This window comes from Salmo trutta, chromosome 13 (assembly GCF_901001165.1).
Source record: "Salmo trutta chromosome 13, fSalTru1.1, whole genome shotgun sequence".
NCBI classification, from domain to species: Eukaryota; Metazoa; Chordata; class Actinopteri; order Salmoniformes; family Salmonidae; genus Salmo; species Salmo trutta.
Window position 1 is genome coordinate 50718426 of NC_042969.1, and position 14824 is coordinate 50733249.

General features: G+C 47.0%; 1 protein-coding gene across 2 annotated transcripts in view; it reads left to right on the forward strand.

Annotated features, from left to right (window-relative positions):
- The first annotated feature begins 512 nt into the window (after positions 1-512).
- Positions 513-14824, forward strand: part of LOC115205963 (serine/threonine-protein kinase D2) — a 70294-nt gene continuing 55982 nt past the window's right edge. The window contains exon 1 of one of the 2 annotated variants that reach the window (XM_029772417.1): positions 513-1449. In XM_029772417.1, the coding sequence (XP_029628277.1) occupies positions 1123-1449 (327 nt within the window). In that variant the 5' untranslated portion in view covers positions 513-1122. The remainder of the gene's footprint in view (positions 1450-14824) is intronic. The other variant, XM_029772418.1, reaches the window with a different exon arrangement.

Below are 14824 nucleotides of genomic sequence, written 5' to 3' on the forward strand. Positions count from 1 at the left end.
ATGACGCTAATTAGAATATCTATATCTAAATCAGTTTTTCATAATACACAATTAGACATTGAGCAAACATTCAACAACGAGTACCTACCAAAAGTCATAAAGCTAGTTAGTTACATACCAAAATGTATGTTTACAGTTCTGTTTTTCCTCCCATTTTTACAGCTCGTAGACGCACCATAGGTGCGGTTCTATATTAGAATCAGAGAGAGACCTGTATGTCGTTGGCACTGCCAAGAGGGAGAGGAGAGCGAGAGAGAACCAAAAAAGCAAAGCCACGGAGAAAAGTGATAGTGTTTTAAAAGAAAGAGAGACATATTTGTGAGCAGTTCCCCTCAGGCTAGAGTAAGACGAGCCCAGCTGTTTAGAGAAGGAGTAAACAAGAAGAATTAACCCAACCTTAAACACAGAGGAAGGAAAAAGAGAGAAGGGGGCGGGGTTGCTAGCTTGAGAGGAGACCAGGGAGGGGGAGGGACTGACATAGGCTTATGCAGAGCTCACCCCTCCCATTGGCAGAGAGCAGTGTCAGTCATATCACTTCCTCCTTGATTGTGGCAAGTTCAGAAAGGAGAGGGGAGGGGGAGGTACCTTCACGTAGCTGTCTCTGTCTTGGTTTTCTACAGAAAATAGTTAACTCGGCTGAAACTGAAACAGGGCAAAAGAAAAGTCCCACCAGGCTGTCTTTCTCCTTCGTTCTCTCAGTTTCCTGCTCAAGGAAGCTTTTTTGTACAGGTTGGCGTGTAGGACAACAAACTTTTGGTGGTTGTTTTTTCCCCTTCCTCAGTGTTTCCTGTGAAAAATTTGGACTTTCTCATCTGCAGAGCAGCTTCTTCACCGGAGGAGGGGTGGAGGAGAGGTAGGAGGGGAGAAGTTTTTCTAAGTCTGTCGCTCACTCTTGCCTTGCCGGGATAATGAAAGAACAAGTGTGAGTGCAGGTCACAAAAATCAAGAGGGAGAGAAGAAAGGAAGGAGCAGTGCTTCCTGGATAGGGATATCCTCTAGGAGAGGGGGTGGACACAGGAAAGAGACTCTGCAGCAGTGTGTTTGTGTGTGGATCAGCGTGTCCACACTCTCACGGTCCTGCTCTCTGAGGGAGGTAGAGCGTGTGTGCGTGTGTAGCGAGGGATGGCCAACGCCAGCCCCTGCATGTCGCCGGGACCCCTGTCCCAGGTCTTCTTCCACCCAGGGGGCCCTTCTCCCCCAGGCTCTGTGGTGATGCAGCAGGGGACCCCCATGGCTGTGCCTCCTACCTCTACTCAGGGTGGCTTCCCCCCTGTGGACCTGGGTGCCGGGCAGGGCCCTGGGGGGGCTGCCATTTCCCACGTGCCCCCCATCCCGGCAGGGGTCTCCTTCATCCTCCAGATTGGGCTGACCAGAGAGTCAGTGCTGCTGCCACAGACCGCTGACTTAGCCTACGTCAAACAGATCGCCTGCTCCATCGTAGACATCAAGGTGAGAGCACGTGTGTGTGTGTGTGTGTGTGTGTGTGCGCGCAGCCTGGCCTTAGAGCCATACGAAACATACTTGATGTATGTCTGAGCATCTCCAAGATGTATGATACCTACTAATGGTCTAGTTACTTTAGACAGAAACAAGAGTAAGAAGGTTGATCAGGGAGGATGGGTGAGCGTAATCTGCGACCGTCTAGCAATCCAAAGGTTGCGTGTTTGAGACGCGTTGTGACATATTTAAGTACAGAATAATACGAATTGCCCTGAGACCACGTTGGTGTGTGTATTTTTTGTGTTTATCTGTTTAGTAATTACTGACGAGCTGTAAGTGCTATACCAGTGATGGTGAAGCAATTTTGATCTTCTCTGAGACTCTATGCCACCCTTTTCTTTCCATTGGTCTCTCTCTCTCTTTTTCACACACACACAGAGAAGAAGCAAGGCGGCCATTTTGCAGCAGCCAGCAGGAGAACATTATCCTCAAATCAGTGCCTTGAATAAGAGGCGTAGATTTTTATCAGCCAATTAGACTGTGAGATGGTTAGATTACCAGATTTCCAAAGCCAGACACTGGAGGTTGGCCAGCGGGAGCTTGAAAAATTAGCCACTGGCAACTTTTCAAGGAAATGCTGAAAGAAACAAATCTCCCTCAGCCTCCACCACTGCTTTCCCTAATCTGTTATTGATGTGCGGAACAAAACCAGCCAATTGTATGAGTCTCTGTCAACTGTAAATCTGATGCTAGGACTCTCCTTTTCTCCCTTCAGAATACTGTACTGTAGTGTCCACTCAAGTTTAACGTTTTAATGTCACTTTCACAAGTAGAGTGAAATGCCTTTCTTCGCAGCTCTAAACCCAATTATGCAGTAATCAATATCAATGTTTTTTTAGATGCATGCCAGCAAAGCCACTACACAACACTAAACAACACATGAATTGCACTATAACGGTGAGAAACGGTGCCAACAAACTGTTAGGGCCTACGTAAACCTGTCCCAACAGCAGAGCTTTCTTTTCAGCACCATGGAGTGAATCCTTACCACCGCTACACCTGGTTATCAGCGGAGCCTCGTCTGGCAGCGAAACAGTTCATTCAGGCTCATTTACTGCCTTTAAATAAAACATAGCTGATATGGCTGACTTGCTTAAACAAATGTGGTTTCTACTGACAAGTGAGTTGTACGAACTATGGCATAACGGGACGACGAGCGGATAAGAGGCAATCCGTAATTAAGACATTAATGAGCGAGCTACTGTAGGACGGACATAGTCAATATAACTATTTGTTCAGTACTTTTTGAAATGTACAGCGACAGAATTCAGAACATTGACTGTTCTTACAGCATTTTCCCTGTACACCAAGTCAGAACCATAGGATAAATAAAGGGGGCATATAAGAAAGCTCTTACTATATTAGATGATTGCATTTCTCTAAAACAACCTATAGGCTATATGTGCACCACCAAGTCAGAACAATAGGCTAAATTAGGAGGGGGAAAGGGACCAAATAATTAGGGTGAGGCATAGGGGCTACTAACAGTTTACCACACAACATACACTTAGTAATACTTTCTTAGCTACAGTATACATATCTCCCTGGCATATTACATCATTTATGCAGCAGAATACAATACATTTTTGGACTCACCTTGTTTTGCTGTGCTCACTTGACCAGGAAGGTGGCACGACGGTCCTTCTTGTAGGCTCTAGAAAGAGGCCAGAAATCCCGACATAGAATTCCAAGTTGGATGACCGTTAAAAATAATTTTCCGTATTTTACCAGTTTTATCCAAGTTCCCAGTTGAACTCACTGAAGTCTGAGATTTCCGAGTTTCCAGTTGTTTTGAACGCGGCAGTCATCATGCTGGATTGACACCATGGCCAATGTATTCTAACTTTTCTGGCCCATGCGGTTACTCCCTTTTTTGTTATATCCAATTGGTAGTTACGATCTTGGCTCATCGCTGCAACTCCTCTATGGACTTGGCAAAGGTCGAGAGCCAAGCCGCACTGCTTCTTGACACAATGCTCGCTTAACCCGGTAGCCAGGCGCACTAATGTGTCGGTGGAAACACTGTCGAACTGACGACTGAAGACAACTTGAAGGCGCCACAAGGAGCTGCGAGAGCACGATGAGACAAGGACATCCCAGCCGGCCTAACCTGGATGACGCTGGGCCAAAGCTTCTGTAGATATAATGTGATTTGATGTTTTTTTATCTGTGGCCAATGACCTTGAGCCTTCTTGGATGACACCTTCTAATTTAAGTCTGGCAGCACCCAAGGGGCTTGAATTTTCTTGCTTTACCTGTAGATTTTGCAGTGACAGAACACTGAGCCAATCACGGCGCAACTAGAAAACATTACCGACCCCTACGCTCCGTATTTTCCGCTGGCTGCCCCACCACCACAGAAAGCACTGAGCTAGGCTGAAACACCTGCATTATGGAGCTGCCTTACTCAAGAAAGCAAAAAAGAGCCCATGTTTGTATGCGGCTTTAATAACTCAAGTATTTATTTGACATTGTTTGCAAACTGATATGTGACACGTATTAACGATTTTCCGGGCCTTTTATTCACACCGCCTGATATGGAGGTCCTGGATGGCACGGATCTTGGTCCCAGTGATGTATTGGTCTGTCCGCACCACCCCCTGTAGCGCCATGCGATCGAGGGCGGTGCTGTTGCCACACCAACCAGTGATGCAGCAAGTCAAGTTGCTCTCAATGATGCAGCTGTAACATTGTTTGAGGATTTGAGGGCCCATACCAAACTTTTTCAACCTCCTGAGGGGAAGGAGGCGCTGTCACGCCTTCTATATGACTGTGCGCGTGTGTGTCAGGAGTACGGGTGTTTGGCACGGCTCTTCCATCATTCCTTTCGGCTCTCCTCTCCCGTTCGTCTGTCTCAGTCAGAAATGTTGAGTCATCACGGCCAGGCCAGGCTACTCTCTCTGTTTATTTAACAGCCAGCTAGCCTCCCTGTGTTCCATTGACACGTTTTTCCGTTAACTTCAGAGCCTACAGTATGTAAGAGCACACTCTCTTTCCCTGCCCCCAGCCCCTGCTCCTAGCGGAATAGGAACAAATAAGAACACTAAGGCTGTGTCTGTCTGTCAGTTCAACCCTGAAACCGCAGAACACTTGATGGTTTATTCAGTGATTTGTGGAAAGGCATCATTGCATTCCCTCCTCCTACTCTCATCTTCTCTCCTTCCTTCATTCCCTTTCTCTTCTCAACGCTGTTATTCTCTCCCCTCTCCGCTCCTCTCTCTCCCCTCTCCGCTCCTCTCTCTCCCCTCTCCGCTCCTCTCTCTCCCCTCTCCGCTCCTCTCTCTCCCCTCTCCGCTCCTCTCTCTCCCCTCTCCGCTCCTCTCTCTCCCCTCTCCGCTCCTCTCTCCCCTATCCTCACTTCTCTCTGCTATCCTCACTTCTCTCCCCACTATCCCCACTTCTCTCCCCGCTATCCTCACTTCTCTCCCCGCTATCCTCACTTCTCTCCCCGCTATCCTCACTTCTCTCCCCGCTATCCCCACTTCTCTCCCCTATCCTCACTTCTCTCCCCGCTATCCTCACTTCTCTCCCCGCTATCCTCACTTCTCTCCCCGCTATCCTCACTTCTCTCCCCACTATCCCCACTTCTCTCCCCGCTATCCCCACTTCTCTCCCCGCTATCCTCACTTCTCTCCCCGCTATCCTCACTTCTCTCCCCGCTATCCCCACTTCTCTCCCCGCTATCCTCACTTCTCTCCCCGCTATCCCCACTTCTCTCCCCGCTATCCCCACTTCTCTCCCCGCTATCCTCACTTCTCTCCCCGCTATCCTCACTTCTCTCCCCGCTATCCTCACTTCTCTCCCCTATCCTCACTTCTCTCCCCGCTATCCTCACTTCTCTCCCCGCTATCCTCACTTCTCTCCCCGCTATCCTCACTTCTCTCCCCGCTATCCTCACTTCTCTCCCCGCTATCCTCACTTCTCTCCCCGCTATCCTCACTTCTCTCCCCGCTATCCTCACTTCTCTCCCCGCTATCCTCACTTCTCTCCCCGCTATCCTCACTTCTCTCCCCGCTATCCTCACTTCTCTCCCCTGTCCTTCCCTGTCTTCTTCTCACATCAGTTCTTCCCTCTTCTCCTCCTCTCCCTTCCTCTCCACTCCTCCTCCCTATCCCCTCGTCTCTATCTACTTTCTCCATCCCTCTCCCCGCTGCCCATTGTCTGAGGGATAAAGTGGAGGAAATGAGGCCTGTTTCCTTTTGGAGCACTCTGTTTGTGGGCGATCCACATCCGCCTCTTCCACCTCCATCCCCTCCCCTCGTCCTCCACATTTTCCCCCAAGGCACCTCCCATCTCTCTGGGGTTGGTGGGAGAAGAGGTTGGGTAGGATAATTTGGTGCTAACTGTTTGGTAGAGCTCTCTCATTGTTTCAGGACAATTGAGGTCTATAGAGTGGCCGTTTTTGCCCTTGAGCTGAATATAATAAATGTAATTCCCTTGTCCCGGCTGCGTTCCCCCGAAGCACCTTTCACTTACATGACTCTCAGGTAGCTCAATTCTTATTAGCCAATGCCCGTCACGTGATCAGGTCTTTGTCACAGGCTACAAGTGAAGACAGACACATCGGGGACGCAAGTCTACGTGTCCTTGTCCAATTCTGAGGTGCATATTGAAGATATTGGAAGAATTGTCATCATTTACTTTTCGTCAGCCAACAAGATGAGTAGGGCTAACGAACAGCAAAAGCACTAGCCTACCGTAAATTCCGGACTATAAGCCGCAACTTTTTTCCCAGGCTTTGAACCTCGCGACTTAAACAATGACGCGGCTAATATATGGATTTTTCCCGCTTTCAATTTTTTTTTCTTAAAAAAAACATTCTCTGACGTGCTCAGTTTTTTGGCGGCATGAAGTTTTCATTAGACCAATGAAATTGCAGAACAGGTTAAGGTCAAACAACTTTTTTGTTTACTGTTTAGATTAAATTGAGCGCTCTCAAACTTCCCATCATTCTGATTACGGTAGTCATTTTGTCACCCTCATCATGGCAAAGTCACGGAGAAATGCATATGATGCAGCTTTCAAGTTGAAGGCGATTGATCTGGCTGTTGGAAAAGGAAATGGAGCTGCTGCACGGGAGCTTGGTCTTAATGAGTTGATGATAAGATGTTGGAAACAGCAGTGTGAGGAATTGACTCAGTCCAAAAAGACAACTAAAGCTTACTGCTAATTTTAAATGTTTTGTTACAAGCCGTGTTTCGTTAAAGCCTGTGTAAAGTTAATTTGTTTCAATGTACCGGTAGGCACCTGCGGCTTATAGACATGTGCGGCTTATTTATGTTCAAAATAATATATCTTTTTTAATTCAGTGGGAGCGGCTTATATTCAGGTGCGCTTAATAGTCCGGAAATTACGGTATGTCAATCTACTATCCCAAATAGTACAAAACTTGACCTATTCTGGGCGTGGAAATAAATATTCCAAACATAGTCTGGAACAGTTGTGGGATGCGATAGATCCCAAATTTAATCCAATCACTAGCATCAAAAAAAAATGTAAGCAATGAGGCTGACGCAACAGATCAGATCTTTTAGCTTAAAATGTTGATCAACTATTAGGCTATCATGCACCTGTCTCGAAACAGGGGCAAGGGGGAAAATACTTGTAATCTATGCACTTAGTGAATGGTGACGCAATTCCTGTCGTTCATTTTCATGCCAACCAGGTAGGCTATATCCTTGTTGTAAATGTAAGCAATGTGCTTAATATTAGGAAAGTTAAGAAATAAATATAGTAGGCCTAGCTTACAGAAAGCTGATGGGACCCTCCTCTTTTTAGTAGAGGCCATCCCTCTGTTTTCTCCCACAATTGCATAGCTTATAGAAATGTTGTGCAACATGAGCTCATGGGCTCTCATGAAGTGTTTGATTTAGATTTTCAATTACATTTGCAATGATATCAGAGTGACTAGAGGGACGGAGTTTGGTAGGCTACTAATGACCAGCGGCAGCATCAGAGCTTGGAGAAGCCTAATTTCAATGACTAAACAGTCACGTGGAATTTGACTGCCGTCATGACTCGTGACCGCCGGTGTGGCGGTAATACGGTCACTGTAACAGCCCTACTCAAAAACCCATTCAGCCTACTACAGTACCATTTGGCTGTGAGCTTTATTTTGTCCCTTGTTTTGTCTGTCTTTCATCAGCCAGTCAAGTCTCACTGCCAAGATGTGTGTCTATTTAACGGGTCCTTAACTCTCAGACCAATAACCTGTTTACTAATTGGACTTGTAATGTGAGTGTGAGTGACTGGGGAGGGCCGACCTGTCGAGGCTTGACTGTGCCGGTTGTCAGTTGAGGTGTTGTAGTATCACCAAAGGTTCATCATGTCAGATGATTGTTGTAACAGGATTGTAATAACTGATGCCTGTTAGAACTTCCCACAGACCCATGGTTGGTATAGTTATTCACTAAGAAAACACCCTTCATTGTCTTCCTGTATTTCCGTTGGGCAAAAGAGGTAGAGAAAAAAATGGTTTCACATGCTCTATCAGGATCACAGATTGCAACTGTTAGTCAACCTTGTTTCCTTGCTATTTAGGTTTCAAAATGTGTGTCTGTGATTCTCAGTCTAGCATGCAACAAGTGGCTACCCTCACTACTCCCTTATAGGCACTCTAAAGTGGTATGTGCAGTGAATGAGTCTCACTGAGTGTTGTTGACCCGGTTACCTCGCATAGAGAGGAATGGAGGGAAGAAGGAAGAGTGAAAAAGATTTACACAAGGGCAAAAGAGAGCAGTAAAGGCTAAGGGCAATTGAAATGGGGAACTGTGCATAGGAAGATGTGAAGCGAATTGGACAGGTGGGCCATCTCCACCCACACACACACACACACACACACACAGCTGCGACTGAGAGTCCCTGGCCTGGCCATGTTTCCACCTCCGTTCTGGAATGGGCCTGGGAACGTGATCACACGCACACACAATCTCCTGTTTACCTCTGTCTCTCGTTTACACACACCCGCATGTACACACACACACACGTATGCACGCACGCACACACACACACACACACACCCAGTGGTGGAAAAAGTACCCAATTGTCATACCTTTATAGAAATTGACTCAAGTAAAAGTGAAAGTCACCAGTAAAATACTACTTGAGTAAGTCGAAAAGTATTTGGTTTTAAATATACTTAGGTATCAAAAGTAAATGCTGAAATATAGAGTGCATTCGTAAAGTATTCAGGCCCCTTCCCTTTTTCCACATTTTATTTTGTTACTTACAGACTTATTCTAAAATGTATTAAATACATTTTTTCCTCATCAGTCTACACACAATACCCCCTAATGACAAAGCAAAACAGGTTTTTAGACATTTTTGCACATTTATAAAAACAAATACCTTATTTACATTAGTATTCAGACCCTTTGCTATGAGACTTGAAAATGAGCTCGGATGCATTCTGTTTCCATTGATCCTCATTGAGATGTTGTATAACTTGAAGACCACCTGTGGTAAATTCAACTGGTTGGGCATGATTTGGAAAGGCACACACCTGTCTATATAAGGTCCCACAGTTGACAGTGCATGTCAGAGCAAAAACCATGCCATAAGGTCGAAGGAATTGTCCATAGAGCTCCGAGACAGGATTGTGTCGAGGCACAGATCTGGGGAAGGGTACCAAAACATTTCTGCAGCATTGAAGGTCCCCAAGAACACAATGGCCTCCATCATTCTTAAATGAAGTTTTGAACCACCAATTCTCTTCCTAAGAGCTGGCCGCCTGGCCAAACTGAGCAATCGGGGGAGAAGGGCCTTGGTCAGTGAGGTGACCAAGAAACCGATGGTCACTCTGACAGAGCTCCAGTTCCTCTATGGAGATGGGAGAACCTTCCAGAAGGACAACCATCTCTGCAGCACTCCACCAATCAGGCCTTTATGGTAGAGTGGCCAGATGGAAGCCACTCCTCAGTAAAAGACACATGACAGCCTGCTTGGAGTTTGTCAAAAGGTACCTAAAGGACTCTCAGACCATGAGAAACAAGATTCTCTGGTCTGATGAAACCAAGATTGAACTCTTTGGCCTGAATGCCAAGCGTCACGTCTGGAGGACACCTGGCACCATCCCTACGGTGAAGCATGGTGGTGGCAGTAACGATTGGCGCAACAGTCAGCATTTGCGCTGGCCACACTGTTTTTTCACAGAAACATTTTGCACAAACACAGTCCTTACAGCATTATGTCCTGAATGTGACCAGTTTAGTTTTGGATGCAATGTTCAGACATTCACAGAAGTAGCGACAGCATAACACAATTATCCAAACCGGAAAATGTAGGCTACATTAGTCCTAGCGCTAACTGAGGATAGATTGACGTAACACAAGTGGTCATATTTAGATAACTCTGGGCTGGCAGAAACCATAATATGAATTAGCTAATAGCAATTACTATTTACAATTCATCACGTCACGAGTGAGCTCACCACTGATCGAAACAATTGAGTAAAACACTTTCTAAAAATCGAAAGTAATCCGACGATGGGTAGTTTGTGCTCGCCGCCATGTCAACCAAAGATAAGAGGTTGCAAGATGAGTTGGGTCTGTTTGTAGGATGCATGTTGAAGGGGGTGTGTCATCTAGCATCATTCATTTCCAGAGGTTTACTCAAAAGATGAGTGAACCATCCTTCACCTCATTTTGTTATAACATCTTTGGTCTGACACACATGTCCAAAGTTGTTATTTTTAAGGAAAACAACAATGAATGCAATGCGGGCGCCAGCCGGAAAAACGTACCAGGGGGGAAAAGTTAGTGCAAGGCCTGTTCTGTCTGGAGATGCGCAAATGCCTGCATACTAGATCTGGGGAAACACTGGGGAAGTGAGAGAAGTTTGTCCGGATCAGTAAAGCCTCAAACATAAATAGTCCGCAACAGTGAAATGGGCTACTTCTATGTGAATTAATGAGGAGGCGGAACACACCTCAATTCAAACTATAAGTTTAAACTGACAAGTGGAAACACAGCGTATAGATAATTAGCAGGCAGCGTGTCTTGGTTTGAGGGCGGCGTGGGTTAACTGTCCTGTGGCATAACAATCCCATTTTGGAACAGCGAGTGCATTCTGACATCACGCGCATCTCAATAACTCCGTTAGAGATATTTGGAACTCGCTAGTGAAGAGGTTAAAGTATTTTTTTAATTAAGTACTTTTTAAACAACTGCACACACTGTACACAGGCAGGGGTATTGCACGTATGCGCACGCACGAAAGCAGCAAAGAGTACTCGCGCACCCACACACACTGTGCCGCCAATCCTGATGATGTTGATAAGTGTCCAGCCTGATTGACGACGTTGCATTGTGTGGCTGAAAACAATCGTCTAGCGTTCAATGCTTCTGTATTATTGTACGCGGCGACTTCGGCCTACCCCAGGTCTGTCTGTCAAACCGATCCAGCCTTCTGAATGGTAGGTCTGAGTATATCACATGTTCATTGGCTGACATGATCTGGTTTGATACATTTGGTCTTGTTCTAACCCAATTTGGTTGCGTGTTTGTGTTTTCGGAGTCCTATATTGGTTACTAATACCTACACTGCTTATCAGACCAAAGCCTTTTGTCAGCGAATTCGCTAAACCCAGGCAGGTGCACAGCAGAGTGAGTCAGGGAAGCATTACCGTGGTAGCACAATGGTCTGAGCCACCACGCCTTTACCACACCACAGCTTTACTAAGCCACACACACACACACACACACACACACACAACCAGCAGACCTCTGGAGGAAATGGTGCCCAATATCAAACCGTTGGCCGCCGCTAATGATCCGCACAGTGCTTCCTCACCGAAACCCCCTACCCGTCCCTCATTCTCTTCCCCACTCGTTCATTTGCATCATAGCGGAGCAGCTTTGCATGGACGTACAGTGTTTTCTGGTGGGCATTAGCAGGCAACGTACTCCTCCATTTGACTATTCAAAACACCACTAATGGCAGAGATGGGATGACAGAGAGCGAGAGATAAAGGTGTATTGACAGAGATTGAGAGAGATTTAGAAAGAGGGCAAGAGAGTGAAAAGGAAATTGACAGAGAGAGAGAAAATGACATTTACAGAGATTGAGAGAGAGAGAGAGATGGGAAGCAAGGTTCAGGCCACACTGCTAGAATCAATGGGAATGCTGTGGTTTTGTATCCAGTTTGAAGCCACGGTTTCATAGAGTTTGGCAATGCAGTTCATTTCAACACTTAAAAAGGACTTTATCACTACGGAATTGTTGATGCCTATCACTCAGTCTAGTTAGTACCTTTTTCAGTGTTTTTCTACAGAAAGTGTCAAGGCTGTACACTAGGTCCATACTTACTGTTACTGTAGAGCCCCTGCATTCCAGATCACCCCGAGACCTTATGATACTAATCCAATGATTTAGCTCTGCTAGAAACCAGTCTTGTACCGTAATCCAATTTTAAGCAGCAGCAGAAGCGTTTGGTGGCATGTTACTGTGCCAAAACCCTCCCAGCTGGTCCAGCAGGCAGGCAGGCAGCAAAATTCCTCTCTTTTCAGGGCAACAGACGGCACACACAGGGCTCTTTGAGAGCAGGGAGAGCTCTGTGTAGTGCACAGTTAGCAGGACATGTACGCTTCTATCTCAACAACACCTACTTACATAAAGGCTGCAAGGAAGCCCTCTCCCAATCGGTAACATTGAAACCTGAGGAAGAGGCTCCTAAAGATCCGCTATGCAGAAATCGCCTCCACCATTTCCTGGTTGCTAAAATTCCAATAGTTCGCCTAATTTCCATTTATGTGACAGCAAGTAAGTCGGCTATAGTGTAGAGAGAGAATCATTGCACCATCTAAACCGCTGTGAAATATATTTTCCAGAACCAAAAGTATTGTATTTTCAGCTGTTTGAAGCCGGTGTACAAAACTGAAGACGCAAAAAACAGAATGTTCTGAACTGGGAGCCTAGAAATAGCACACAGAACAGATCTTCTTAGACTTGCTTTCCATCAGAATGACCGATCTATAACTCACATTTCAATGTGAATTTGGTCGGGTCGCCCAAAAAGTGACATATTGCAGCTTTAACTTCGATATTGTGTCTTTTGGAGAAGCTGCCTGGATGATGTTGTTTGGTGCGTTCCAGGAAAAGCAGTGTTTGCTCTGGAGGGTCGGAGGGCCTTTTTTTGTTATAAGGTCATAGATGGCAGCTGTGGTTACCAGGGACAGCTGCAGACTCCCCGTGGTTTGTGGGTCGTGCTTAACACGAGTGTCTGTGCTGGCGCGGGATGTGTGGTGGAGGCCTGTGCGCACGCGCACGCACACACACACACACACTCGCACTCTCTGGGAACCTGAGGTTAGAGAGGCATGTAGTAAATACACAAACACTGAAGCTGGCACTGCAGTGACTTTCATAGGAAGGAAGGGAGTGACACAGATGTCAGCAGGGATGGTTGGAGGATGAGGTAGAAGAAGCGGCGGTGATGACAAGGAAAACGGGAAGATTACGAAACTGTAGATTACATGAAAGAAATATATAGGCGTGTCATGTGGGTCTTCAACGCGCTTGGCCTCGTGCTCTGGGTTCACTGTGAAAAACCTGTTGAACCGTGGCTAATTACTTACAGTATGTGGGCTAACAAATGTGATTCATCCCAGTTACTTTGATTTCATTGTTTGTGTTTTTAGTAAGAATCACAGGAAGTACAGGACACCTCACACATCAATTCTACAGAAGTCAGTACGTAGTTTCATACCCACATTATATTCCAAAATGAAGTAATACCAAAATGGCCGCCATATGACAAGAAGGGTTTAGTGTAGGAGTTAGGGTTGGTGTTTTAGTAATGGTCCGTGTTAGGTAAGCCCGACGACAATGGGTCAGTATGAGGGCTGGTTGGGTGGGGTCGCCCTGGTCCTCCTGGGGCTGTTTTGGACCTGAGCCTAAGGGGGAGAGAGGACTGCCAGGCTGGCTGGGGAAAGGGATGGGGGTGGGCAGGAGAGGAGAGGAGAGGAGCTAGGCCACGGCGCTACCTCAGTAGGTAAACAAATTACATTAGGGCTGAGGAGAGGACTCGGTGGAGAGAGAAAGAGATGGAGTCAGACTTAAACATTTTGTTTCTAGTATTGTGCTGGGAGCTTCGCTAGAAGGGATCGCTGGGGTCCCTTGTAAAAAAAAAAAAAAAAAAAAAAATGTCCAGCCAAACTCTTTGTGGAGTGGAATTCTTTGAGAGCGGAGTGCTCACATTAGTCATGTGACTGGAGCTGGAGCACCAGCCTGCATCTCTCTCTCTCTCTCTCTCTCTCTCTCCACTCTCTCTCTCTCTCTCTCTCTCTCTCTCCACTCTCTCTCTCTCTCTCTCTCTCTCCACTCTCTCTCTCTCTCTCTCTCTCTCTCTCTCTCTCTCTCCACCCTCTCTCTCTCTCTCTCTCTCTCCACCCCTCTCTCTCCTCTCTCCACCCTCTCCTCTCTCTCTCTCCTCCACCCTCTCTCTCTCTCTCCACCTCTCTCTCTCTCTCTCCACCCCTCTCTCTCTCTCCTCTCCACCCTCTCTCTCTCTCTAACTCCACCCTCTTCTCTCTCTCTCCACCCTCCTCTCTCCTCTCTCTCTCTCTCCACCCTCCTCTCTCTCTCTCTCTCTCTCTCTCCTCCTCTCTCTCTCTCACTCTCTCCTCTCTCTCTCTCTCTCTCTCTACTCTCTCTCTCTCTCTCTCTCTCTCTCCACTCTCTCTCTCTCTCTCTCTCTCCACTCTCTCTCTCTCTCTCTCTCTCTCTCTCTCCACCCCTCTCTCTCTCTCTCTCTCTCTCCACCCTCTCTCTCTCTCTCCACCCTCTCTCTCTCTCTCCACCCTCTCTCTCTCTCTCCACCCTCTCTCTCTCTCTCCACCCTCTCTCTCTCTCTCCACCCTCTCTCTCTCTCTCCACCCCTCTCTCTCTCTCTTTCCACCCTCTCTCTCTCTCTCTCCACCCTCTCTCTCTCTCTCCACCTCTCTCTCTCTCTCTCTCTCCACCCTCTCTCTCTCTCTCTCCACCCTCTCTCTCTCTCTCTCTCTCTCTCCACCCTCTCTCTCTCTCTCTCTCTCTCCTCCACCCTCTCTCTCTCTCTCTCCACCCTCTCTCTCTCTCTCTCTCTCTCTCTCCACCCTCTCTCTCTCTCTCTCTCCACCCTCTCTCTCTCTCCACCCTCTCTCTCTCTCTCTCTCTCCACCCCTTTCTCTCTCTCTCTCTCTCTCCACCCTCTCTCTCTCTCTCTCTCTCTCCACCCTCTCTCTCTCTCTCCACCCTCTCTCTCTCTCTCTCTCCACCCTCTCTCTCTCCACCCTCTCTCTCTCTCCACTCTCTCTCTCTCTCCACACTCTCTCTCTCCCTCCTCTTT